Source organism: Anguilla anguilla, chromosome 11 (assembly GCF_013347855.1).
Source record: "Anguilla anguilla isolate fAngAng1 chromosome 11, fAngAng1.pri, whole genome shotgun sequence".
Taxonomy (NCBI): domain Eukaryota; kingdom Metazoa; phylum Chordata; class Actinopteri; order Anguilliformes; family Anguillidae; genus Anguilla; species Anguilla anguilla.
In genome coordinates, this window is record NC_049211.1 from 36,323,777 (window position 1) to 36,350,612 (window position 26,836).

Sequence of the window (26,836 nt, forward strand, 5' to 3'; positions counted from 1 at the left end):
CCGCTACAATGCGCGGCTGTAGCTGCCGCGAGGCCCTGAGCAGCCGCTGTCTGTGCGCGTGTAGCGTGAGCTGGCGCGTAATGGGTTACAGGTCAGGGTGTCTAGTAGAACACAGTGTTCCGATCAGAGCAGCTACGGTACAGCCGGTACATTGTGTTACTTTGTGGCTGCTCTCCAAGACCTGCCCTCAATTTTTACACTAAATCTCCCTCCCTGTCGCTCCTCCCCGCCCCCCAGCCTCATTCAGCCTCCCTCCTCCGTGTGGCTTCAGCGAACGTGTTGTTCGTTTTTAGCGCCGAGGGTTGAGAGTGAACGTACCGTCCTGGCTGCAGAACATTGAGTACTCGCAGTTCACTCAAACACTGTCATCATTCACCGGCAACAGTCGCTCAAGTTGCATCGCGTCGGACAGGCGAGCGGAGAAGCAGCCAGGATACACAAGAATCTGTAAGTGAATATATGTTATAATCGTTGTTATTTTGTTGTAATATTGTTTTTATTTAACACGTTTATTTTCGCGGAACAAAAACCAGCTCATTGATAGCTGTCTGTCTATGTTGTCAGGTTCCACGAGTGATTTTCGAGAACTGAACGTAAATAAATACATAGGCTACATAGTCTGTAAAATATTTTACAAGAAGAGTAGGCTATATATGCTATTATACGTTTGCTTGTGTGTTGGTGATTGAAATGCACTTTCGGAGTAATTTCCCCCCAAAGCCGTACGTTATCTAACGTTTGCTGTGTTATTAGTCCAATTCTATTGAGTTAGGTAACGTTGTATTCATAACGTTTGATAACCTATGTCGGTCTGTGTGCGCTGTCTGTCTTACTTGGTGAGGGAAACGTGGACATAGCTTAGTTGTCAAACGCTTGTGAATAACCTGTAAACGCACCCAGCCTCCATCTCCCACGCGTGTGTCATGTCTTACGTACTGAACACCGCTGGCTGTTCTGCTTGTAACTCAGATGTAATGGCTAGCTGCATGATTATTTAATATAAAAAAACTGGTGTCATTATGCCGTGGTAACTTGAGATAACTGAAAGGACTCATACGGTCTCATTTTCCGTCTCTATCTTTTATCCTTATAAAATCCCGAGCCTTGTACCTATGTGAAACAGCTAAAATAAAAGAAAATAAAAAATAGTAAATTACTGAACTGCATAGAACCGAATTCAGAAGTAAATTATTTTATGCTAAGTTCAGAATATTATCATATTAAATACAAGCAAAAATAAATAACTCCATACAGTTCTCTTTTAATTTATTCATTTATGCGTGTATTTTTGATGTTCATTGTTTCAATAGATATCGAGTAAAGATGTATAATTAAAGATGTATAATTACTGTACAGTTCTAGATTCATAGAACTATAAAGTTGAAAGCCGACTTAATTTACAATAGCCAAGAAATCCTGACCTATCGTGAAATCGTGATCATTTCTGTTAAGACTCGTCTTGGACATATACGAAATTAAACGAAGATATGTAATCTTTCTTCCAACTGCTATTCATTTAAAGTAGAATATCCAGTGTTAACACAATGTTAAAATTTATGAAACTTGTTTTGTACATAAAAGGTGAAATAGAATTTTTATGTAAAAAGAAATTTTAAAAAAGAACAAAGCATGATATTTATTAACCCATTCATGAAACAAGTCCTGTGAGCTGTTTAAAATGTTGACAGCACAAAATAAAATAAAAAGTTCCAGAACTCAAGTTATGAAATGAAATTATTATTGAACGCTTGCAAAATAACAATGAGAACAGTATTAATATAGCTGTGAGAAAAATGTAAATGTGTATAGCTAACAACAAGCATATTGGTTGGTCGTAGAATTGAAAGATTTGTAGCAGAAACAAAGACTTGTACAAAAAAGGTGACAGGGTGAGCATGCGAAAGACGGTGAAAAGGTGAACATGTGAAAGACAAAGGGTGAGCATGTGAAAGATGGTGAAAGAGTGAACACGTGAAAGATGGTGAAAGGGTGAGCATGTGAAAGACGGTGAAACGGTGAACATGTGAAAGGGTGAGTATGTGAATGACGGTGAAAGGGTGAGCATGTGAAAGATGGTGAAAGGGTGAACATGTGAAAGGGTGAGTATGTGAATGACGGTGAAAGGGTGAGCATGTGAAAGACGGTGAAAGGGTGAGCATGTGAAAGACGGTGAAAGGGTGAGTATGACTGAGCTGGCGTGTGAAACGTGCTTTTTACAGCGTGTCACCGCAGCGACTGAACCAGCACTACTCTGGTTTCGGCAGAAGCAGGTCCTGGGCGACGTGCAGGTTTTCTCTCTCAAGGTTTTCTGGGTGGAGGGTCTTGCAGAAGCGTGACCTGTCCTATCTGCTCCGGGGGCCCAAACGGGCTGTTCCGCCGTCTCTGGCGTGAGGCCGTGAGCAGTGCCACAGGGGGCCATTTGGGCTGGACGGGCAAAGTGTGCCCCTTGAGAGAATGAGTGACAGGTAATCAGGATGTATGTATATGCATTTCCTGTGAGGGCATCCCCTTTTACACCACCCCACCCCCCACCCCGGCCCATGTTGAGCCCTAATGGGACCCCAAATTCTAGAAAGGGAGATTGCTGTCATTCCTCTTAAAGAGGGCACATAATCCCCCCCACTCACCTGCATTAATGTAAGCGGGGTACACACACGCACACACAAACGCACAGACACACACACGCACACACAGACACACACACGCGCATGTACACACACACATACTCACACACACGTACGCACGCACACACGTACACACACATTCACACACTCGTGTACACTCACACACACGCACACACAAACGCACACACAAACGCACAGACACACACACGCACACACAGACACACACACGCACACACAAACGCACAGACACACACATGCGCATGTACACACACACATGCTCACACACACGTACGCACGCACACACGTACACACACATTCACACACTCATGTACACTCACACACACGCACACACAAACGCACAGACACACACAGGCACACACGCACACGTACACACACATGCTCACACACACGTACACACATATTCACACACTCATGTGCACTCACACATACACACACACATGCACGCACACACATACACACATGCACACACACACAAACATGCATTTCCTCTCACACACATATACACATACAGACTCTCTCTCTCTCAGACACACTCATGTTTGTATGGATGTTGTGCATTTGCTTAGCTAAATGTGCAGTATGTAAGTTTGGGGAGGCGAGCAGGAGAGAGATAGAAAGCCCCTCCCTCCAAAGCCCAGCCCTCTACACACTCCAAATACACGCTACCTGACATCTGAGTACTGGAGAGAGGGCAAGAGCGTTGAAAAGTAGGGCCACTGCAGCGCATCATGTCTCATTCACGGGTAGGAAATAAAACACATAATATCATAATAGTGAACGTAAACAATGAATATAGAAAATAGTTTTTATTTACAGCTATGGGCTAATGAAAGTCCATAAATGCAGACACTGGCATTTTTGCTTGTTTGAGACCCAGAGAGTTATGGGTGAAACGTCGGCCAAATAAACAGTATTAAATGCATCCGGAACTACAGTGTGCATTTTGTTTTGTTTTTTTCACTTGAACAGCATAAGTAGCTATAAACATAGCTAGATAGCTACAGATGAGCTATGAGATAACAACATACAGCATAGCTATAATTAAAATATATAATTCACTAGCTAACATTTTCTAGCTAGATCGGCTACACAGTTCCTACAGCAATAGAACAAGCAAGATACTTACCTGTCTAGCCCTAATTACTAGGGGTGCACTGATCATTATTTTTTATGGCTGATTCCAGTTGCCGATTTTTAAAAACCAAATCATCTGATTCAGATTCCAATAGCTGATTTTTAAAGGCTTTTTATTTTTAAAGCAACAGGTAACAAAAAAAAAACATAAAATATAGTTTACTTGCTCTATAGGTTACCAATACATTCAGATACTTTTATTAATATTATTATTATTACTATTATTATTTTGAACAGCGTTATTGTTATATAGTTGTCGTACCCACACAGTGAAAGAGCTCTGATTCAATATGAACAAAAGTGTTCTAAAAAATGTACACATGAACATAACTACAGTGTTGTAAAAGGAGTGTGCAGTGTGAAGCTGTCCGGGGAAGCTCCACCTCTTTACCAGGGCCTGGAGTCTCTCTGTGACCCTGCGGACCGCGATGCCTTTACTGAGCGCGCTCCGTAGTGCTGCTCTCTCTGTGACCCTGCGGACCATGAGGCCTTTACTGAGCGCGCTCCGTAGTGCTGCTCTCTCTGTGACCCTGCGGACCATGAGGCCTTTACTGAGCGCGCTCCATTGTGCTGCTCTCTCAGTGACCCTGCGGACCGCGAGGCCTTTACTGAGCGCGCTCCGTTGTGCTGCTCTCTCTGTGACCCTGCGGACCATGAGGCCTTTACTGAGCGCGCTCCGTGGTGCTGCTCTCTCAGTGACCCTGCGGACCGCGAGGCCTTTACTGAGCGCGCTCCGTGGTGCTGCTCTCTCAGTGACCCTGCGGACCGCGAGGCCTTTACTGAGCGCGCTCCGTGGTGCTGCTCTCTCCGTGTCCCTGTGGACCGCGATGCCTTTACTGAGCGCGCTCCGTGGTGCTGCTCTCTCAGTGACCCTGCGGACCGCGAGGCCTTTACTGAGCGCGCTCCGTTGTGCTGCTCCCTCTGTCCACGCCTGCGCCCTGTCACTCCTAGCATTCTAGCCAAAAAATGTCATCCTCTCATGACCTCTCGTAACTTCACATTTTTATTTGGTTAGACTCAAGCATTCCAAATATTCATGTGCAAATTGTGGTTGAGAATATGTGTAAATCCCAATTTAGCCCCTTTTGCGATTTGGATTTTCTCTTTCAGGTTCTTGTAGGACTGTCAGAACAGTAAATCATAGTTATTCTTTTAAAGGAATTGCGGTTTAGTATGTTTACCCTTAGAAGGTACTTAATTATTCAAAAACCATTAGATTTTGTTGGCTAAGGGTATTAGGGTATGGTTACTGCCTCAGTATAAGAACAATCTCTGAAGGGGGTGGGAATTTTGGAATTAAAGTTAACTCAAGAGTTGCAGGCTACACAGAGATAACATGCAAACTCCACACAGAAACCCACACAGATGTAATATTACACAGAGAGAACATGCAAACTCCACACAGAAACCCACACAGATGTAATATTACACAGAGAGAACATGCAAACTCCACACAGAAACCCACACAGATGTAATATTACACAGAGAGAACATGCAAACTCCACACAGAAACCCACACAGATGTAATATTACACTGAGAGAACATGCAAACTCCACACAGAAACCCACACAGATGTAATATTACACTGAGAGAACATGCAAACTCCACACAGAAACCCACACAGATGTAATATTACACAGAGAGAACATGCAAACTCCACACAGAAACCCACACAGATGTAATATTACACAGAGAGAACATGCAAACTCCACACAGAAACCCACACAGATGTAATATTACACAGAGAGAACATGCAAACTCCACACAGAAACCCACACAGATGTAATATTACACAGAGTGAACATGCAAACTCCACACAGAAACCCACACAGATGTAATATTACACTGAGAGAACATGCAAACTCCACACAGAAACCCAGACAGACATAATATTACACTGAGAGAACATGCAAACTCCACACAGAAACCCAGACAGACATAATATTACACAGAGAGAACATGCAAACTTCACACAGAAACCCACACAGATGTAATATTACACAGAGAGAACATGCAAACTCCACACAGAAACCCACACAGATGTAATATTACACAGAGAGAACATGCAAACTCCACACAGAAACCCACACAGATGTAATATTACACAGAGAGAACATGCAAACTCCACACAGAAACCCACACAGATGTAATATTACACTGAGAGAACATGCAAACTCCACACAGAAACCCACACAGATGTAATATTACACTGAGAGAACATGCAAACTCCACACAGAAACCCACACAGATGTAATATTACACAGAGAGAACATGCAAACTCCACACAGAAACCCACACAGATGTAATATTACACAGAGAGAACATGCAAACTCCACACAGAAACCCACACAGATGTAATATTACACAGAGAGAACATGCAAACTCCACACAGAAACCCACACAGATGTAATATTACACAGAGTGAACATGCAAACTCCACACAGAAACCCACACAGATGTAATATTACACTGAGAGAACATGCAAACTCCACACAGAAACCCAGACAGACATAATATTACACTGAGAGAACATGCAAACTCCACACAGAAACCCAGACAGACATAATATTACACAGAGAGAACATGCAAACTTCACACAGAAACCCACACAGATGTAATATTACACAGAGAGAACATGCAAACTCCACACAGAAACCCACACAGATGTAATATTACACAGAGAGAACATGCAAACTCCACACAGAAACCCACACAGATGTAATATTACACAGAGTGAACATGCAAACTCCACACAGAAACCCACACAGATGTAATATTACACTGAGAGAACATGCAAACTCCACACAGAAACCCAGACAGACATAATATTACACAGAGAGAACATGCAAACTCCACACAGAAACCCACACAGATGTAATATTACACAGAGAGAACATGCAAACTCACACAGAAACATACACAGACATATCATCACACAGAGAGAACATGCAAACCACACAGACACCCACACCGACATAATATTACACAGAGAGAACATGCAAACGCCACATAGATTTATATCACAGTTTCTGTACTGACCACACTGCTAAACATGCTTCTGCTCCTGGAAATAAAGTGACCAGCTATTCCTCCAGTTGGCAATAAAAAGGAAGCGGTTAGTTATGACGGAATGTTACATTAGAATGCCACGACTGTGCCACGGTTGTGAAATAATCTGTCCAGTTTAACTGCGGGTATCGCGACATCGCTGCAGACCTCAGTCAGCTCTTATACGCAGAATATTCTGGAAGGCGGAATCGTAGATAACAGCTGCGCTGTGTATGGTTCTTTGAGAATAGTGACAATTGTGTAATGTGAACAGTGTCAAGATTTGAACATTTCAAGTGTTGTAATTGCATCTCAGACACACAGTTGTTTTGGAAGGGTCTTTTTTCAGTAAACGTGTGAGGTGAGCGGAGTGGTGACTGTGTTGTGCAACGTGTCTCCTTACTGAAACGTTACACTTTAACAGGAGATAGAAAATATTTCCAGTCAACTAAAGCAATTAACAGAAAGCTTCATCAAAATAATTTCTATTGTGAAGAAAATTGACATCTTTTGTCGCTTATTAATTGTGTTATTTACTTTCTAAAAAGAGAAGTCTTAAAAGAGAATTTGAGACATTTGTGGGGCCTGTGTGGATGAGGCTGAAACTGCTGAAGGAGATCATATTGTGCCAGTCACTGAAGGAACAGAGTGTTCCGCTACACACACAAACAGAAACACAAACAGGGTCACCACACACATGCAATCTCTCTCTCTCTCTCTCTCTCTCTCTCTCTCTCTCTCTCTCTCTCTCTCAAACACACAAACACACACACACACACACAATCTCTTTCTCTCTCTCCCCCTCTCTCTCTCTCAAACACACACACACACACACACACACACAATCTTTCTCTCTCTCCCTCTCTCTCTCAAACACGCACACACAATCTCTCTCTCTATCTCTCTCTCAAACACACACACACACACACACAATTTCTTTAACTCTCTCTCTCTCTCTCTCAAACACACACACATACACAATCTCTTTCTCTCTCTCTCAAACACACATGCAGTCTCTTTCTCTCTCTCTCAAACGCACACACACACAGTCTGTTTCTCCTCTCTCTCTCTCTCTCTCTTTCTCTCTCTCTCTCTCCCTCTCTCTCATACACACACACACACACAAACACATATAGCGGACACACACACACACTCACAGACACTATCATAGGCACACACACACACACACACACACACACACACACACACACAGACACACACAGTCAGGATTGTTTTTATATATTAGATCTGTTCCAGTCCTGAGTTGCAGTTTGGCTTTCGGGACCTGTCCTGTATGAACACTGTGAATTTACGAAATGTCACTGCATTTCAAAACAGAGTCAGTGACTCAGCACACAACCAGGCCCTGTGTGTGTCATTGTGCTACACCTGAGTGAAATAGTTCGGCTGAGTATTATCATGTTGAATATAGTGGAAATTAATCTGGAAATCAATTAGTGTATTAATTAATAGTGGGAATTAGATCAAATTAGTCAAATTAGGCCAGGGCCTTGCTGCGTGGGTTTCCTCCCACAGTCCAAAGACATGCAGGGTAAGTTAACTGGAGAGTCTAAATTGCCCCTCGATATGAGTGTGTGAATGGTGTGCGTGCCCTGTGATGGACTGGCGAACTGTCCAGGGTGTCTCACATCCAATGCATGCTGGGCTAGGCTTCAGCACCTCCCAGGAATAAGTGGGTTTAGATGATGGATGGATGTTTTTTTTTTTTAATGCAATCTGGTTATTTTAAGATTTGTAAGATGATGTAGGTTTGTATTTTCCCCATAGAATGGGCTGTAGCTAAAAGTAAAATTATTGACTGGTTTATTAAAGATTAATTAGGACATTTTATTATGCAGATATGTTGTTCAGCTGTTCACAGAAGTGTATGCTGGGAGTTTTCCCTGCCATTTTCCACCAAAAACTGTAACAGGAATCTCTGCAGCCCTGCTTTAGATTAGCATGGGATAATTTTGATTCATGAAAATAATCTTGATTTATGTGTGTGTGTTTGTGTATGTGTGTGTGTGTGTTTTTGTGTGTGTGTTTGCATGTTTGCGTGTGTGAGTGTGTGTGTTTGTGCATGTATGTGTGTTTTTTTGTGTGTGTTTGTTTGTGTGTATGTGTTTGTGTGTTTGCGTGTGTGAGTGTGTGTTTGTGCATGTATGTGTTTTTTTAGTGTGTGTTTTTTTGTGTGTGTTTGTGTGTGTTTGGTTGTGTGTATGTGTGTGTGTTTTTGTGTGTGTGTCTGTGTTATAGTGATATTTCACTGTATCCAGTGAAATATCTATTCATTGAAATTTTAATTAAATTAAATATGTATCTAGTGAAATCCCTATCCAATGAAATATCTCTATTTCTTCATGACCCGTGTGGACACATGATTATGTACAGACAGGTGACAAATTAAAGGAAAAACCATCAAAAAGTGTCTTAGTAAGGTGTTGGACCACCATGAGCCACCAGAACAGCCGCAGTGAGCCTTGGCATAGATTTTCACCATTCTTCCAAAATATTTTCCCTCATTTGGTGTTTTGATAATGGTGATGGAGTGCGCTGTCTAACACATCGGTCCAAAATCTCCCACAGGCGTTCAATATGGTTGAGATATGGTGACTGCCTATAAGGCCATAGCATATGATTCACATCATTTTCATACTCCTAAAACCATTCAGTGACCCCTCATGCCCTGTGGATGGGAGCATTGTCAACCTGGAAGAGACCACTCTCATTAGGATAGAAATGTTTCATTGTAGGATAAAGATGATCAGTCAAAACAACTTAATGATTTGCAGCGACCCTTCCCTCTAAAGGGACAAGCAGATCCAAACCATGCCAGGAAAATGCCCCCCACAGAACAACAGAGCCACCAGACACTGTAGGAGTCAAGCATTGAGGCCTGTACCATTCTCTTGGTGTACGCCACACATGCACTCACCCACTCATTGAGAATACGTTGAAGGATGATTCATCTGACCATAGAATTTTTTCCCCACATCTCTGTAGACCATTGCCTGTGGTTTTCACACCACTGAACTCTCAAATGTGCATTTGTCTTTGTAATGAGGGGTTTATGCACTGCAACCATACTATAATATCCCCCTCTATGTAGTTGTGGATGGACTGTACTTGCAGACACAGTCTGATCACGTTCTGCATTGACATTCTCAGTCACCTGAGGAAGTCGCTCTTTTGTTTTTCCTGACATATCGCACTAATGCATGAGCATTAGAGTCATCGAATGTGCGCTTTCAACCACAATTTCAGTCTCTTTTCACTGACGTCCTTCCCATAGATGTAAATGCAGATGTCACTTTAGTTCCTATTGAAACACTAGCCAGTTGAGCAGTCATTGTGACTGAAGCTCCTGCCATTCGTGCCCCAGTAATGAACCCTCCTTTTCCTCTTGCCATCTTGATTCTTGATTTTTATACATTCCACAAAGCATGATAGGATGTTAATTGCTTAATTGTTTCATGCAGTACACCTGTATGGAAGCATCTATGTTTCTCTACTCATTTATTCAGGTTTTTCCTTTAATTTGTCACCCGTCTGTATACATTGGGCACCGATCAAAGTTACACTGATCAAATGCAATTGGCTTTTAGTCTGATAAATATGCCAGAGTCAGTTTGGAGTCTTAATTGTCTTGAAATCAAACTGGAAAAAGCTGGTGAACAGATTAAAAGATCTTGACAAACCTTCTGAGAAAGAAGAAAGGTGTGATGAATTTGTTTCATTCATGGTTGCTGTCATAATTTAAAATAATTAATGCAATATTTATATCAAATGGGAAAATGGTTTGTATGGTTTACTGAAAATTATGGAGGACCAATAATGCCAAAATTAAAAATAAATAAATAAATAAATACATGACTCAATAAATGAATGAATGAATGAATAAATAAATAAATAAATAAATAATGTGAATGCAAGAAAAATGTAAAAATAAATGAATGTAAACAGAAATAAATTAATTGATAAAATCTGCATTTATTTATTTCCATATTTATTTATTGATTCATTTGTTTCTGTTTATATTTATTTTCGTATTTATTTATTTCTTTATTTATTTATTTTTGTATTTCTCCTTCCATATGATAATGAGGGAGCTGTCATTCAAAGTATATCATGGTGTCGCCTTATTCCTATTGGTTGATTGATACCAGAGTGTGTAGATTGACTACATGTGCCTTGGCTTCAAAACCGGTTGGTATTACTACATTGATTTGGGTGGTTGCATTGGAGCTTGAGCATCATGTTTTGGGTTAAACACTCAGAATTACCCTCTCTTGGTCTCCAACAAATGGCAAGAAATTTAAATAAATATTTTGGGAGATATTGCCAAATAAATGTCTGTTTTGGCTATATGCAAGTTAATTTTTTTTACCGGATGTATTTTTCGGGGGCTGTATGTCAAGGAATCCAAATAGTCACTTTTTGTGACTAACAGATTGCATATTTTTAATATAGCATGCTAGCTTGCTGGGATTGCTAGTCATAAGTGCAGAAACACCCCAGGTGGGTTAACACAGTTAAATACTTCTATGTATTGGCTTTCAAGATCTGCATGTCTCAGTGTCAATATTAGTGGTTAAATGTAAGATGTCTGTATTTATTTATTTCTTGAATAAATAAGGAAAAATAAATACATACAGAAATAAATGAATCAAGAAATAAATAAATAAATAAGGAACAATAAATATGAACAGAAATGAATGAATAAACAAATAAATACAGAAATAAATAAATTCAGAAATACCCATTTATGTCAGATGTTATACGTTTATTTCTGTGTACATTAATTTATCTTTGCATTTTCTTGCATGTATATTTATTTATGTATTTGTTTATTCATTTATTAGTTTATACGTTTTATTATTTTCAATTTTGACATTTTTGGTCCGCCGTAGAAAATAAGTAATTACTAAGTTTGTTCCTTAACTTTTTCTCAAGATCAGGTGCTGGGAATCATTCATAATTATATATACATCGTATCATCAGCAAATGAGACTCTCAGAAATGAGTCATTCAGTTACAACCTTTCTGAAAGCACCCAGCTCATGGAAGCGATGTGTGACACATGTAGATACCAGGGGTGCTTTCCAACTGCTTATGTTTTTACTCCTTGCTTCCTTTCTTTGCCCGGTAGGCCAAATGGGTCAAAAACGGTGTGAAATTGATGTCCGGAATCACACGCTGTCAATGCGAGTGCATTCCAGTCGCTTATTTTATTCCTCCTTTGTCTCTGAGTTCCTTCCATACTAGGAAACGAGGCAAGGAAAGGAAAAAAATGAGCGGTTGGAACGCCCCCCCCCGTGCGCCATGTTTGCAGAGGTTAGCTACAGCTATCTTCTCAGCCTAGCGTGAAAAGGTGTTTTTGTCTGAGCCCACACAAGGACAAGGGATAAATTAAATTAGCTAACCGTTGCGATTTCACAAGAGGGTGCACTCAAGCCCAAAACTGTGGACCAATTTCCTGAACAATTATCCGTTGATTAAATAAAATTAAATCGGTGAACTGCAGTTTTATTTTTTATTTTGGCCGGTTTTAAGCTGCGCTGGAATGCTGCCGCTGTGTCTTTCCCAAAATGTCCGCCGTCTGGAACCAATACAAAGTGTGTGAAGCGGACATTAGAGGTGTGTTTTTTCAACTTGGGTCTCATTTTTGTAATTTTATTTTTCAATCCTCTCGGTTCTGATAGTATTTTACGTAACTGTAGCTTACCAGTAGCCAGCAGCTTCACCACAGCGTCTATGGGGCATATCAAGATATGCTACAGGTTCAATGTACATTAAAGCAAGTCCAGTTTATCTAAACCTGTTATTGGCAAGTGAAAATAAATGTGAATGTTATAACTTATTTGTCAAAATTAAAAAATAATTCTGTCTGAACTTGCAATAAGCTACACTATTCTGCGCACAATTAAAACAAATTTAATTTAGCTCTTCGTCTGTGTATTCCAGTTCAGATAAATATAGTCGGCAATCAAAGTGAAGAGGCTCGACAACATCTCGGTAATAGTCTGATGAATAACTAGCTAGTGCAACATGTTCAGGATTTGGAATTTCAACATGATCTTATAAAGGCAATCCACATTAAAGGTAAAACATGTTGACTCTACTTGCACCTTTTGAGGAGCTCACTAGAGCAGTGGTTCTCAAACTCAGTCCTGGGGGACCCCTGTGTATGGCTGGTTTCCATTCCAACCTCAACAGCAATCCCAGAATTTTAAGAAGCTCTTAATTTTCCTTAATTAGGTGCTTTTCATGTTCTAGAGCTGGGGTTCCAGAAAGAGCCAGTGTGGGTGCACAGACCTGATTCGACTAATCAATCACTAGAGTCATTGCTAAGCACCTTGATTAGTAGAATCAGTGCACCCGCACTGGCCCTTTCTGGATAAGACTGGGGACCCCAGCTCTAAAACATGAAAAGCACCTAATTAAGAAAAATTAAAAGCTTGTTAAAATTCTGGGATTGCTGTTGAGGTTGGAATGAAAACCAGCCATACACAGGGGTCCCCCAGGACCGAGTTTGAGAACCACTGCTCTAGAGAAACTGACTCTTCCACAGTCGTGGCAGATGTCATTCGGTCTCCATGCACTGAAAGGTCTCCTAAGGTAAAGCGCTGGAGCAGGTCATGGTGTGAAGCCGTCAAAGCGCACCCTTCTGGAGCCAGTCGAGAAAAGATTCAGCCACGCTGAATCAGAGCTCCTTCTTGTGGCTATGACAACAATATAACAATACTGCTGTTAATAATAATAATAATAATAATAATAATTAAATTCATGATTGTGCGTGCATGCGTGTGTGCATGTGTGTGTGCGCGTGTGTATGTGAGTATGTGCGTGCGTGCATGTGTGCGTGTGTGTGTATATGTGTGTGTGTGTGTGTACTCACATTAATGTCTGTTAATGTCTGTCTCTCTCTCTCTGCAGCAGTACTGTGGCATGTTTGAGTGCAGTAAAGATGACCACTGACAGAGAGCTCTCTGAGGAAGGGCAGTGCTCCACTGCTGTCTTTACCTCGCATGGGGTGGACATCACACCCAGGAAAGACCAAGGCGTGCTTAAGGTGCGTATCAAACAAGGCCTGCCAGTCCTTAAGGTGCATATCAAACCAGGTTTGCTAGTACCTTTTCCTGATTCAGAAGAGCAACAGGGGGAACTGAAATATATTTTAAACAACAAAATTTAAATAATTATGTAAATGTAAACTTTTGAAATATTGAATTAAATGTATTCTATACTACTTTCCCCTTGTAAACAGGTTTATTCTGTAATACTCTTCTCTTATAAACAGGTTTATTCTGTAATACTCTTCTCTTATAAACAGGTTTATTCTGTAATAATCTTCTCTTATAAACAGGTTTATTCTGTAGTACTCTTCTCTTATAAACAGGTTTATTCTGTAATACTCTTCTCTTATAAACAGGTTTATTCTGTAATACTCTTCTCTTATAAACAGGTTTATTCTGTAATACTCTTCTCTTATAAACAGGTTTATTCTGTAATACTCTTCTCTTATAAACAAGCTTATTAGTTAATACTGTTCTCTTATAAACAAGCTTATTAGTTAATACTCTTCTCTTATAAACAGGTTATGGTGGTGATGATGCTGATGAAATGCGGATTATATATACACCTTCGTTTTATATATAATTACTGTTTGCCAAAGGCATCTCAGTACTCCATTGCGACTCACTCAGAAGCATTGATTAATGACAAGATCACTGAAGGGAATGTGTCCTGATTGAAATTCAATTCAGTTAAATTCAGATCTATTCGTATAGCACATTTAACAGAGACATTGTCTCAAAGATGCTTTACAGAAACTGGAAATGGGAACATTGGGAAAAACATTTGGACAATGGTGAGAAAAATCTAAGGAGGTGGGGGGGGGGAGAGGAATCTGCTTGCCCCCCCTGTCCAACCTAGGGGGCAGTAGTTAAAGTTGTGATGAATTTACTGAAAATTCCCCAAAGTCACTGCCCCTTATTGATGCTCTTTTGAAGGTATTCATTTGAAAATTCCTGTATATGTTCAGAATAAATGAATGAAAAATAAACAATGAAAACCAGCAGGTTGCACATGTTTTTGTGGTGCTTTTTGAGAGTAAAATCACTGCATGCTGCGTTTGTCTAAAGAACCTGTTTCCTGTGATGCAGGTTGTGAAGCGGCCAGGCATGGAGACTGAAAGGCCGATGATCGGGGACAAGATGTTTGTCCATTACACTGGCAAACTGCTCAATGGCAAGAAGTTTGACTCCAGCTTGGACCGAAAGGAGCCCTTCACTTTCAACCTTGGAATAGGTACTCAACAGCCGCTGTTTCAGCATTTACAGCCACTCACTGCTTCAGAAAGAGCTTCATCCTTACAGCCACTCACTGCTTCAGAAAGAGCTTCATCCTAACAGCCACTCACTGCTTCAGAAAGAGTTTCAGCCTTACAGCCACTCACTGCTTCAGAAAGAGTTTCAGCCTAACAGCCACTCACTGCTTCAGAAAGAGCTTCATCCTTACTGCCACTCACTGCTTCAGAAAGAGCTTCATCCTAACAGCCACTCACTGCTTCAGAAAGAGCTTCATCCTTACTGCCACTCACTGCTTCAGAAAGAGTTTCAGCCTTACAGCCACTCACTGCTTCAGAAAGAGCTTCATCCTTACTGCCACTCACTGCTTCAGAAAGAGTTTCAGCCTAACAGCCACTCACTGCTTCAGAAAGAGCTTCATCCTTACTGCCACTCACTGCTTCAGAAAGAGCTTCATCCTAACAGCCACTCACTGCTTCAGAAAGAGCTTCATCCTTACTGCCACTCACTGCTTCAGAAAGAGTTTCAGCCTTACAGCCACTCACTGCTTCAGAAAGAGCTTCATCCTTACTGCCACTCACTGCTTCAGAAAGAGCTTCATCCTAACAGCCACTCACTGCTTCAGAAAGAGTTTCAGCCTTACAGCCACTCACTGCTTCAGAAAGAGTTTCAGCCTAACAGCCACTCACTGCTTCAGAAAGAGTTTCAGCCTAACAGCCACTCACTGCTTCAGAAAGAGCTTCAGCCTCACGGCCACTCACTGCTTCAGAAAGAGTTTCAGCCTAACAGCCACTCACTGCTTCAGAAAGAGCTTCAGCCTTATGGTGAAGCCACACTATACGCGGCGACGGCCGCCTGTCGCCGTGCCGTGTCCCCACAATTGGCTGTTTGTGGGCATGTCACCTATTTTTGACAGACAGTTGTGTTTGTTAAATGTTGACCGGGTTTAATATCGTGTTTCATATTCATTGTCCTGTCTGAATAAAAATCATTTTTGCAGTAACCTAGATCTGAAAGATGTTAGTCAGCTGCCTAGCTAGGCTGTTTAATGTCTAGCTAGTGAGTAACAACCAACAACAAAAACATTGTCTGGCTAATTAGCCAGATAATGCCTTCAAAATTATATCTGGTTTGCTAGCTAGGTGGCTGGTAGAAACGAACAACTAGCAACTCATACATTGGGAAGATTTTTTTTGTTTGTTACTGTTTGTTGTTACTTACTATAGCTAGACATTAGACAGCCTAGCTAAGCAGCTTATTAACATTTTTCAGAGCTAGGTTACTGCAAAAATTATTTTTATTCAGACTGGACAGTGATAGTAGCTAACGGCGATAACTAGGCTACATTGCAGAGCCACCGACAATTTCAGAGACTTCTCCACTCTGCGTTCCTCTTATCAATGTCTCTGTAGGAGATTTTATTAAGTTGGGAAACCCGATATGGAAATTACGAGTTAGGTCCTCCATTGTGGAACGATAGAATGTGGAACTAAATTTAGAAAAAAATAGGGACGATTTACTTGACGGATCATTAGATCAAATCAGTTTGGTTACCGTGACGCGGCAAGGGGGTCAAAGTTGAATTTTTGCCATCTCCCCCGCGGCTTCGCCGCCTCTCGCCGCGCCGCCGGCAATCCCAACATGCCTTGCGTGGTCTGGCCGCCACCCGCCGCCACCTCTCATTCAAAATGAATGGAGGCGGTGCCGCCGCGCGGCGGGGCCGCATATAGTGTGGCTTCACCGTTACAACCACTCACTGCTTCAGAAAGAGTTTCTGCCTTACAGCCACTCACTGCTTCAGAAAGAGTTTCAGCCTTACAGCCACTCACTGCTTCAGAAAGAGTTTCTGCCTTATAGCCACTCACTGCTTCAGAAAGAGTTTCTGCCTTATAGCCACTCACTGCTTCAGAAAGAGCTTCAGCCTTATAGCCACTCACTGCTTCAGAAAGAGCTTCAGCCTTATAGCCACTCACTGCTTCAGAAAGAGCTTCTGCCTTATAGCCACTCACTACTACAGAAAGAGCTTCAGTTGTACAGCTATTGACATAGCTGTTGGCTGCTGCCCAGATCTCCCAGGTCTTCTTTTACCATTTAACAACAACAGACTCGATTCAATTAAGAATAAATACATCTCTGATTTTGGGTTAGCTAAGCACTATATATATAACACAATGCTATCATGAGTACCTCTTTTTTTTGTACAAACACATGCCATCATTTTAAAATTCCAGTACAGCCCCTGTAGTGTGTTTAAAAGACTGGGATATTGTGCAGTATGTGACTCATCTCCTCCTAATATGCACAGGTCAGGTCATCAAAGCCTGGGATGTTGGTTTGGCCACTATGCAGAAAGGGGAAGTCTCCCTGTTCCTCTGCAAGCCGGAATATGCCTACGGAGCTGCAGGGAGCCCCCCAAAAGTCCCCCCAAACTCGACACTACTGTTTGAGGTGGGTAAACCTAACCCTAACCCAACATGCCTGAGCTAACTGCATGTACTTATATAGCGGCATTCAGCAGAGCTAACTGCATGTACTGATATAGCACTATTAACCAGAGCTAACTGCATGTACTGATATAGCACTATTAAGCAGAGCTAGCTGCATGTACTGATATAGCGCTATTAAGCAGAGCTAGCTGCATGTATTGATATATCACTATTAAGCAGAGCTAGCTGAATGTACTGATATAGCAGCATTAAGCAGAGCTAGCTGCTTGTAATGATATAGCGGCATTCAACAGAGCTAACTGTATGTACTCAAATAGCGCTATTAAGCAGAGCTAGCTGCTTGTAATGATATAGTGGCATTCAACAGAGCTAACTGTATGTACTCAAATAGCGCCATTAAGCAGAGCTAGCTGCTTATAACGATATAGCGGCATTCAATATAGCTAATTGCATATACTCATATAGAGGTATTAAGCAGAGATAGCTGTATGTAATAATATGGGGGCTAGACCCATGAAGTGATACAGAGGCACTGAACTGATCTTGCCCTATGCTCTGATGCCTGAGCTAGCATGATATAAATAGCCACTTCATAATGATTGACCTGATGCTCAAAGGGATGTTGAATCACTTTTATGTCCTCTCCTGATATGTACTGTCCTTCTGCCCTAAATAGTCAGTGAAGGCACCTTGGTCTTCATGGCTGAATGCTTTAACAGTATGGAGTAGCTGTGAAGGCCCCTTGGTCTTCATGGTTGCATGCTTTAACAGTATGCAGTAGCTGTGAAGGCACCTTGATCTTCATGGTTGAATGCTTTAACAGTATGCAGTAGCTGTGAAGGCCCCTTAGTCTTCATGGTTGCATGCTTTAACAGTATGCAGTAGCTGTGAATGCACCTTGGTCTTCGTGGTTGAATGCTTTAACAGTATGCAGTAGCTGTGAATGCACCTTGGTCTTCGTGGTTGAATGCTTTAATGGTATGGAGTAGCTGTGAAGGTCTTGGTCTTCATGGCTAATTTGGATACTACTTCCTACATACCCTCAGGGCACCCTTCAGTTATCATTGTTGTTGTTCTATTGGTTGTTACTAATGTCTGTTGTGATTGGTCTAGTCCCTTATCTGCCTTTTATTGGCAAAGTAATACCACACTATTTTGCTAGTCCTACTATGAAGTATACACAGAAGTATTAACACAATAGGACAGGAACATTTCATTTTAGAACTCGGTAGACCACCAACTACAATCTCTGAAGACACTGCAACCTTACCCCAACCTAAATCCACCCTAACATCACCGCCTGCTCTTTCAGGTCGAACTTCTCAACTTCAAAGGTGAGCTGCTGACAGAAGATGGTGGTATCCTCAGGAGAATTAAAGTCAAGGGGGATGGCTTCAGTAACCCAAATGAAGGTGCAAGTGTCAATGGTAAGACAGTTGGTGTGAACCAGCTCCTAGAGGCTTTCCAATTTTAGTTTGGTTTTCATTTCATTTAAAAATAATTTTGTCTGGATATTTTATAAATTCGTTCTTTGGAACATTTTTTTCATTTTACAATATCTATATAGTAGCCTTAAGCTGCCTTAAACTCTGTGAGCACATACCAGCATTGTGAGCTCTCGCATGCTGAGTGCATACCTGCACTGTGAGCACATACCTGCACTGAGAGCGTATACATGTACTGTGAGCACATACCTGCACTGAGAGCACATACATGCACTGTGAGCTCACATATGCTGAGTGCATACCTGCACTGTGAGCACATACCTGCACTGAAAGCACATACCTGCACTGTGAGCACATATCTATGCTGTGAGCACATACCTGCACTGAGAGCACATACCTGCACTGAAAGCACATACCTGCACTGTGAGCACATATCTATGCTGTGAGCACATACCTGCACTGAGAGCACATACCTGCAGTGAGCACATACCTGCACTGTGAGCACATACCTGCACTGAGAGCACATACATGCACTGTGAGCACATATCTACACTATGAGCACATACCTGCACTGTGAGCACATATCTGCAGTAAGCACATACCTGCACTGTGAGCACATACCTGCACTGAGAGCGCATACCTGCACTGTGAGCTCACATATGCTGAGTGCATACCTGCACTGTGAGCACATATCTACGCTGTGAGCACATACCTGCACTGAGAGCACATACCTGCAGTGAGCACATACCTGCACTGAGAGCACATACATGCACTGTGAGCACATATCTACGCTGTGAGCACATACCTGCAGTGAGCACATACCTGCACTGTGAGCACATACCTGCAGTGAGCACATACCTGCACTGAGAGCACATACATGCACTGTGAGCACATACCTGCACTGAGAGCACATACCTGCACTGTGAGCATATATCTACGCTGTGAGCACATACCTGCAGTGAGCACATACCTGCACTGAGAGCACATACATGCACTGTGAGCATATATCTACGCTGTTAGCACATACCTGCAATGTGAGCACATACGTGCACTGTGGTAATGGAATCCAATACTGCTCTGCTGCCAGCAGATTGGACAATGTTATACATACAGAGTGCTTTGTGGTTGGACACTGTGTTCACTGTGCAGTTGTCTACGATCATGAAAATGCACTTTTGTACGTCGCTTTGGATAAAAGCGTCTGCCAAATGAATGTAATGTAATGTGTTCATGCTGCTGTGTGATTGGACAGTGCATCTCCAGGGCAGCTGTGCGGGCAGGGTGTTTGACTCACGAGACCTGTGCTTCGTGGTGGGCGAGGCAGTGGACATGGACGTTCCCCTGGGGGTGGACAGAGCCATGGACAAGATGCAGAAAGGAGAATGCTGCCTGCTCCACCTCAAACCCAGGTCAGTTTGTGTGTGTGTGTGTGTGTGAGTGTGTGTGTGACTGAGTGAGTGTGGCGTGTGTGTGTTTGTGACTGAGTGAGTGTGTGCATGTGTGTGTGCGTGCATGTGTGCATCTGTGTGAGTGAGAGCGTGTGCATGTGTGTCTGTGTTTGTATACATTGCATATACCTGTAATATAATGTAATATGGATGGCAGTTATGATATGTAAGAATTAATATTCAGATCTCTTCACTTCCATATTTAACAGATCTCAATATAGTCCATACTTCGGCAAAAAAAAGGCTTTATGGTCTCAGTTATGTTCAGTGTCATTTCAGCATCAAACTTTCAGCTGTGCAAATGCTTTCCCATAAACACTGCTTTCCTCAGTCAGCCGTGTGGTCTAACTGTCTTTGTGAAACTTTTTCAGGTATGGTTTTGGGAGAGAAGGAAAGCCTGAGTTTGGCATTGGGCCAAACGCAGACCTGGTGTATGAAGTGACGCTCAAGGACTTTGAGAGGGTGAGACTTCTCTTTGCATTGGATGTATTTCTTCTCATGTAAATACATTATTATTGTGTCCCTGGAAGAGACTCATTCACTTCCTCCACACCCTTTTAGTCCAAAGATCCTTGGGAAATGCATGTGACGGAGAAGCTGGATTTAGCAGTGAAGCTCAGGCAGAAGGGAACCCAGTATTTTAAGGTATGAGATCATGCAATTGCACTGCTCAGTACACACAATAATGTGATAATGTCCTGGTTTGGAGTAAAGTGTGGGACTGGATTGTAGTGTAATATGGTAATTTTCTGGTGATAATGTGTGGGACTGGATTGCAGTGTAATGTGGTAATGTTCTGGTGATAATATGTGGTGACCCCATTTTCAGGCAGGGCGGTTCCAGCAGGCGGTGATCCAGTACCAGCGCATCGTGACTCTGCTAGAGATGGAGTGTGGTCTGAAACCTGAGCAGCAGCAGTCAGTCCACTCCTTGCTCCTGGTGGCAGAGCTCAACCTGGCACTCTGCCACCTACGACTACGAGAGTACTCCCAGGCTGTGGAAAACTGCAACAAGGTACAGCTGCTAAAACTGCTACAGACTACAGCTGCTAAAACTGCAACAGAGTACAGCTGCTAAAACTTCTACAGACTACAGCTGCTAAAACCGCAACAGAGTACAGCTGCTAAAACCACAACAGAGTACAGCTGCTAAAACTGCAACAGACTACAGCTGCTAAAACCGCAACAGAGTACAGCTGCTAAAACCACAACAGGGTACAGCTGCTAAAACTGCAACAGACTACAGCTGCAAAAACTGCAACAGAGTACAGCTGCTAAAACTGCTACAGACTACAGCTGCTAAAACCGCTACAGACTACAGCTGCTAAAACTGCAACAGACTACAGCTGCTAAAACCGCAACAGAGTACAGCTGCTAAAACCACAACAGGGTACAGCTGCTAAAACTACAACAGACTACAGCTGCTAAAACCGCAACAGAGTACAGCTGCTAAAACCACAACAGGGTACAGCTGCTAAAACTGCTACAGAGTACAGCTGCTAAAACTGCAACAGAGTACAGCTGCTAAAACTGCAACAGAGTACAGCTGCTAAAACTGCTACAGACTACAGCTGCTAAAACTGCAACAGAGTACAGCTGCTCAAACTGCAACAGAGTACAGCTGCTCAAACTGCAACAGAGTACAGCTGCTAAAACTGCAACAGAGTACAGCTGCTCAAACTGCAACAGAGTACAGCTGCTCAAACTGCAACAGAGTACAGCTGCTCAAACTGCAACAGAGTACAGCTGCTCAAACTGCAACAGAGTACAGCTGCTAAAACTGCAACAACGCACAACTGCTAAAACTATATATTCTATCTATATGGTGATAAGAAAATATCTGGCCGTGGTTGCCTGGATGGCTCACACATGTAGTAGCAGATGAGATGTTGGTGGGAAATAGCTGCAGATTGTGATGCGTTTTTTAGAATGATGGGATATTATGGAGAATCCTTCTGCCGTGGCTCTCATGGTCTAATTCTAAACTGGGAATTCTCAGAACTACTTCACTCCCCAGGTCTACTACAGCTGATAAACACATCATTTCCCTTCACCATTTCCTGTCAAAGAAGTTATTAATCATTCAAGTGTATCTTTTGTCAACCTGTGATTTTAAAAAAACTACCGGATTCTAGTTGTAAAATTGCTGAATGTTGATCAAACTTGGGGGGGAAATTTCTATGAAACAAAGATAGAACTTTCAGGCCATTTGACCCATGCTCGGGTCAAATGGCCTGAAAACATATCCTTCAGAATCTTCTCTTTAATTATAGGTATTTATAATTCATTCCTGTCCATACTGGTTTATGTGTCATGTTGATGTTTATTTATACACACCTCCATGTAAATATGTGAGGTGGTTAGATAAAGACACAGGGGGTCAAGTTACTTGAGCAAACAGGACAGAGTGTCTGGGCTTTTTTATATTGGAAACATTTTTAGATGCTGAGGGTATTTACATCCATATCAGGTGAATTGTGTTGGAACTACAGCCCTTTTTGAAACATAGTTCCCCCATTTTCCCCCAAAAGTAATTTGACAATTGGCTGCTCAGCTGTTTTTTGGCCAGTTGTGTGTCATTATATCATTAGTTGATACAGACGAAAGCTAACAAAACACAGAGTTGATTCTAGGTGTGGAATTTGGCATTTGGAGTTGCTGTTGTCTCTCAACATGAGGACCACAGAAGTGACCAATAAGTTAGGCCATTGTGAAGCTGAAAAATCTGAGCAAATCAATCAGAGACATAGCCAAAACATTGGGTCTGTCAAAGTCACCTGTTTGGTTTCAAGAATACACTGATGAGCTCAGCAATGTTAAACATCCTGGTAGACCACAGTAGTGGATGACCAAAGAATACTTTCAATTGTGAAAAGCCATTTTTTAACTGTCAACAAATCAAGAAAACTCTAACCCTGTGTGTTTGTGTGTATGTGTGACTGTGTGTGTGTGTGTGTGTGTGTGTGCGTGTGTATGTGCATTAGGCTATGGAGCTAGATGGGGAGAATGAGAAGGCTCTGTATCGGAGAGGAGAGGCCCGGTTGCTACGCAACGAGTTCAGCCTGGCCATAGAGGACTTCCAGCACGTTCTGGAGGTCAACCCTAGCAACAGAGCCGCCCGCACGCAGATTTCCCTCTGCCAGCGCAAGATCCGGGAGCACCACGAGCAGGACAAGAAGACCTACGCAAACATGTTCCAGAAGTTCGCCGAACACGACGCCAAGGTGCGGACAGCCCCGAATCTGACATCCAATCACTACAGTCAAGGATGAGCTTTGTGTTACTCTTGAAATATATAGGGTATACATGCTCTTTGTCTTTCATCTTTAGTGTAAACCTGGAAGATTTTCTCGGACTAATTTCTTCCCAGGTTTCCCAGCAGCATACTGGCCACCTGGTGGTGATCAAATGTACAACGGTAGGATGAAGACATTATGAATGTATGTTCTCTGTCCTCTGTCTGACCTCTCTGCAGGTGGGGCGCTTGAGGAAGAGGAAAGAGGAGTGTGGGGGGTCCAATGAAAACAGAGGCCTGGGCATCAAGCGGCGGCATCGGAGTCAGGAGTGTCCCTGAGACGCCAGGCGTGTCCCTGAGACGTCAGGCGTGTCCCTCAGACACCAGGAGTGTCCCTGAGACGTCAGGCGTGTCCCTCAGACACCAGGCGTGTCCCTGAGACTTCAGGTGTGTCCCTCAGACACCAAGAGTGTCCCTGAGATTCTGAGACATGTGCTAGAGAGGGGGGGCAGGTCTCCCCAGACAACTCTGCAGACTCAGCTGCACTAAAGGACTGTGGACAGGACCCAAAACTCTTAAGCCCCTGCCCCGCCCCGCCCCGCCCCATCCTGCCCCGCCCCGCTCCGCTCCGCCCTACACGCCAGGGATGGAGCAAGTGAGATTCTGCAGCTGCTCTGGTGTTCCTGCAAACCAGGCACGGTCCACAGCTCCTGTGTTCTGCACCCTGGACCTCCAGGCTTCAGCTCCCAGACTGTCAGTTGATGACGATGATGATGATGATAATGATGACTATGATAATTATTATTGTTGTTATTTATCCTGCAAATGAAGTTGCCTCAATACTGTGTGTAATGGGTGGAGGTCAGCAATTGAATGTGCAGGGCTTTAATCTGGTAGGGATCTGGAAAGTCCTCAGATATAATTGGCTGGGTGGTGCCAGGGGCCAGGGGCAGACAGACACGTTGGGTGTCCATTAGATTTAGTATTTGTATATTTAGGTTCCTGGACCACAGGCTGAAGTCCTCATGAGTCAAGTCAAGTGGCCATCTGGATCCACACAGTTTCCAGGAGCTGTCCGGTCCGTGGACCTGCCCCATGCCGAGGCCAGCCCAGAGGGCCAGGATGGGCTGGCTGCAGGCTTTAAGCAGGGTTTCAGCTCATTGGATATCCCTTCTGTGGCTACGCTGTGCTCCGTCAGTGCGGGCCCCAGGGGCCTGCAGCTCTTTCTCTGGGTTTCCAGGGCCACTCTGAACCGTTCAGCTTCTCAGTCCACTTCCTTAGGTCCGGTTTCACGTGGATCCCCTCAGCGCAATCAAACCATTTCTTCTCTGGCGAGAAATCAACATTTGCAATAGCCCCGCGGTGCTTTAGAGTTTTAACCCTGCACTGGAACAAAACCTGTGCCCACACCAGCCTTTCTCAGATTATATCAGGCACCCCTGTTTTTTTTCCCCTGATGTGCGTACACCCCTACTTCAGCTGGAAGGTTAACCACACAAGCTGAGGGTGACAAGAAATGATGTCATGGTCACCTGCGCTAGAGAGAGTGTGATGGTTCTGCTGAATCACCTGCACTAGAGAGAGAGAGTGGGATGGTTCTGCTGAATCACCTGCACTAGAGAGAGAGAGTGGGATGGTTCTGCTGAATCACCTGCACTAGAGAGAGAGAGTGGGATGGTTCTGCTGAATCACCTGCACTAGAGAGAGAGAGTGGGATGGTTCTGCTGAATCACCTGCCCTGGAGAGAGAGAGTGTGATGGTTCTGTTGAGAAGGGCAGATTTGGTAATAGGCTGAGACAGCCCCCTTTCCAGCTTGAAGTATACTCCAGGTAGCACATCCACCATTGTTGTTCTGGTTTTTAATTTAAATTTATTTTATTGTATTTTATATCAGATGTGAAATAAGAGACTCTTTTGTCTGGGGAAAGACGAAAGGGTCTCTTACGATGGATGAGACGAGACATGATTGCTCATGGAAATGAACATTTTTTGTAAATTTTTGTTGGAAAACTTTACATAATCTTGCTAAGCAAAGCAGGAAAAGAAAAAAATGGTGTTTCCATCACCAGTGCAACCTTTGACTACTTACTGTTTGATCATTAAGGTGAGTTAAGTGAGTGTTTTGGGTGATACAATCCTATAAGTACTGTAATGAGTGAAGTTCTTATTGTGGAATCTTCAAACAAAGATCATTGACCATCATTGATACCCTCTGTTTTGTGGCCTCTAGTACACTTTAAATTGTTCAGTGTTAATACAGGTCATTCTACTCTGATAGCGTACACTCAATCCCTATTGGACTCATGTATAAACTTTATTAGAGATGAAGAAACACTGAACATCCGACTGTGTATAAATAAATCACTCTAAACCCTATTTTCAGCCTGAAACTATGGCTGTGACAGGGAAGTAGAGAATGGCACACATGCACATGTTAACTCACATGCACATGTACACTCACATGCACATGCACACTCACATGCATACGTATACATGCACACTCACATACATACATGCACATGCACACTCATACACACATGCTCACTCATATGCACTTACATACACATGCACACTCACATGCACACACACACATGAACACTCACATACACACATGCACACTCACTCACACACACACACATGCATGCTTACATACACACTTAGTAGTGTCCTCAGCACATAAATACACGCACACACAAACACACACTCTTGCATACATATATAGATGGGTGACAAATGAAATGAAAAACCAACATAAAGTGTCTTAGTAAGGTGTTGGGCCACCACAAGCTGCCAGAACAGCTTCAGTGTGCCTTGGCATAGATTCTACAAGTCTGTGGAACTCTACTGGAGGGATGGAACACCGTTCTTCCTATAGATATTCCTTCATTTGGTGTTTTGATGATGGTGGTGGATAACGCTGTCTTAACACGCCGGTCAAAATCTACCATAGGTGTTCGATTGGGTTGAGATTTGGTAACTGTGAAGGCCATAGCATATGATTCACATCATTTTCATAGTCATCAAACCATTCAGTGACCCCTCATGCCCTGTGGATGGGAGCATTGTCAACCTGGAAGAGATGACTCCCATCAGGATAGAAATGTTTCATTGTAGGATAAAGG

At 42.7% G+C, this 26,836-nt stretch overlaps 1 protein-coding gene across 1 annotated transcript; it reads left to right on the top strand.

Moving 5' to 3' along the window:
* The first annotated feature begins 232 nt into the window (after positions 1-232).
* Positions 233-26,090, top strand: fkbp5 (FKBP prolyl isomerase 5). Its single transcript, XM_035380788.1, has 11 exons — positions 233-447; positions 13,768-13,903; positions 14,997-15,141; positions 17,446-17,588; positions 18,900-19,014; positions 20,285-20,441; positions 20,852-20,942; positions 21,042-21,125; positions 21,309-21,494; positions 23,464-23,703; positions 23,955-26,090. Exons 2-11 carry the CDS (start codon positions 13,799-13,801, stop codon positions 24,051-24,053), a joined length of 1,365 nt encoding a protein of 454 aa, XP_035236679.1. The 5' UTR covers positions 233-447; positions 13,768-13,798; the 3' UTR covers positions 24,054-26,090.
* The last annotated feature ends 746 nt before the right edge of the window (positions 26,091-26,836 follow it).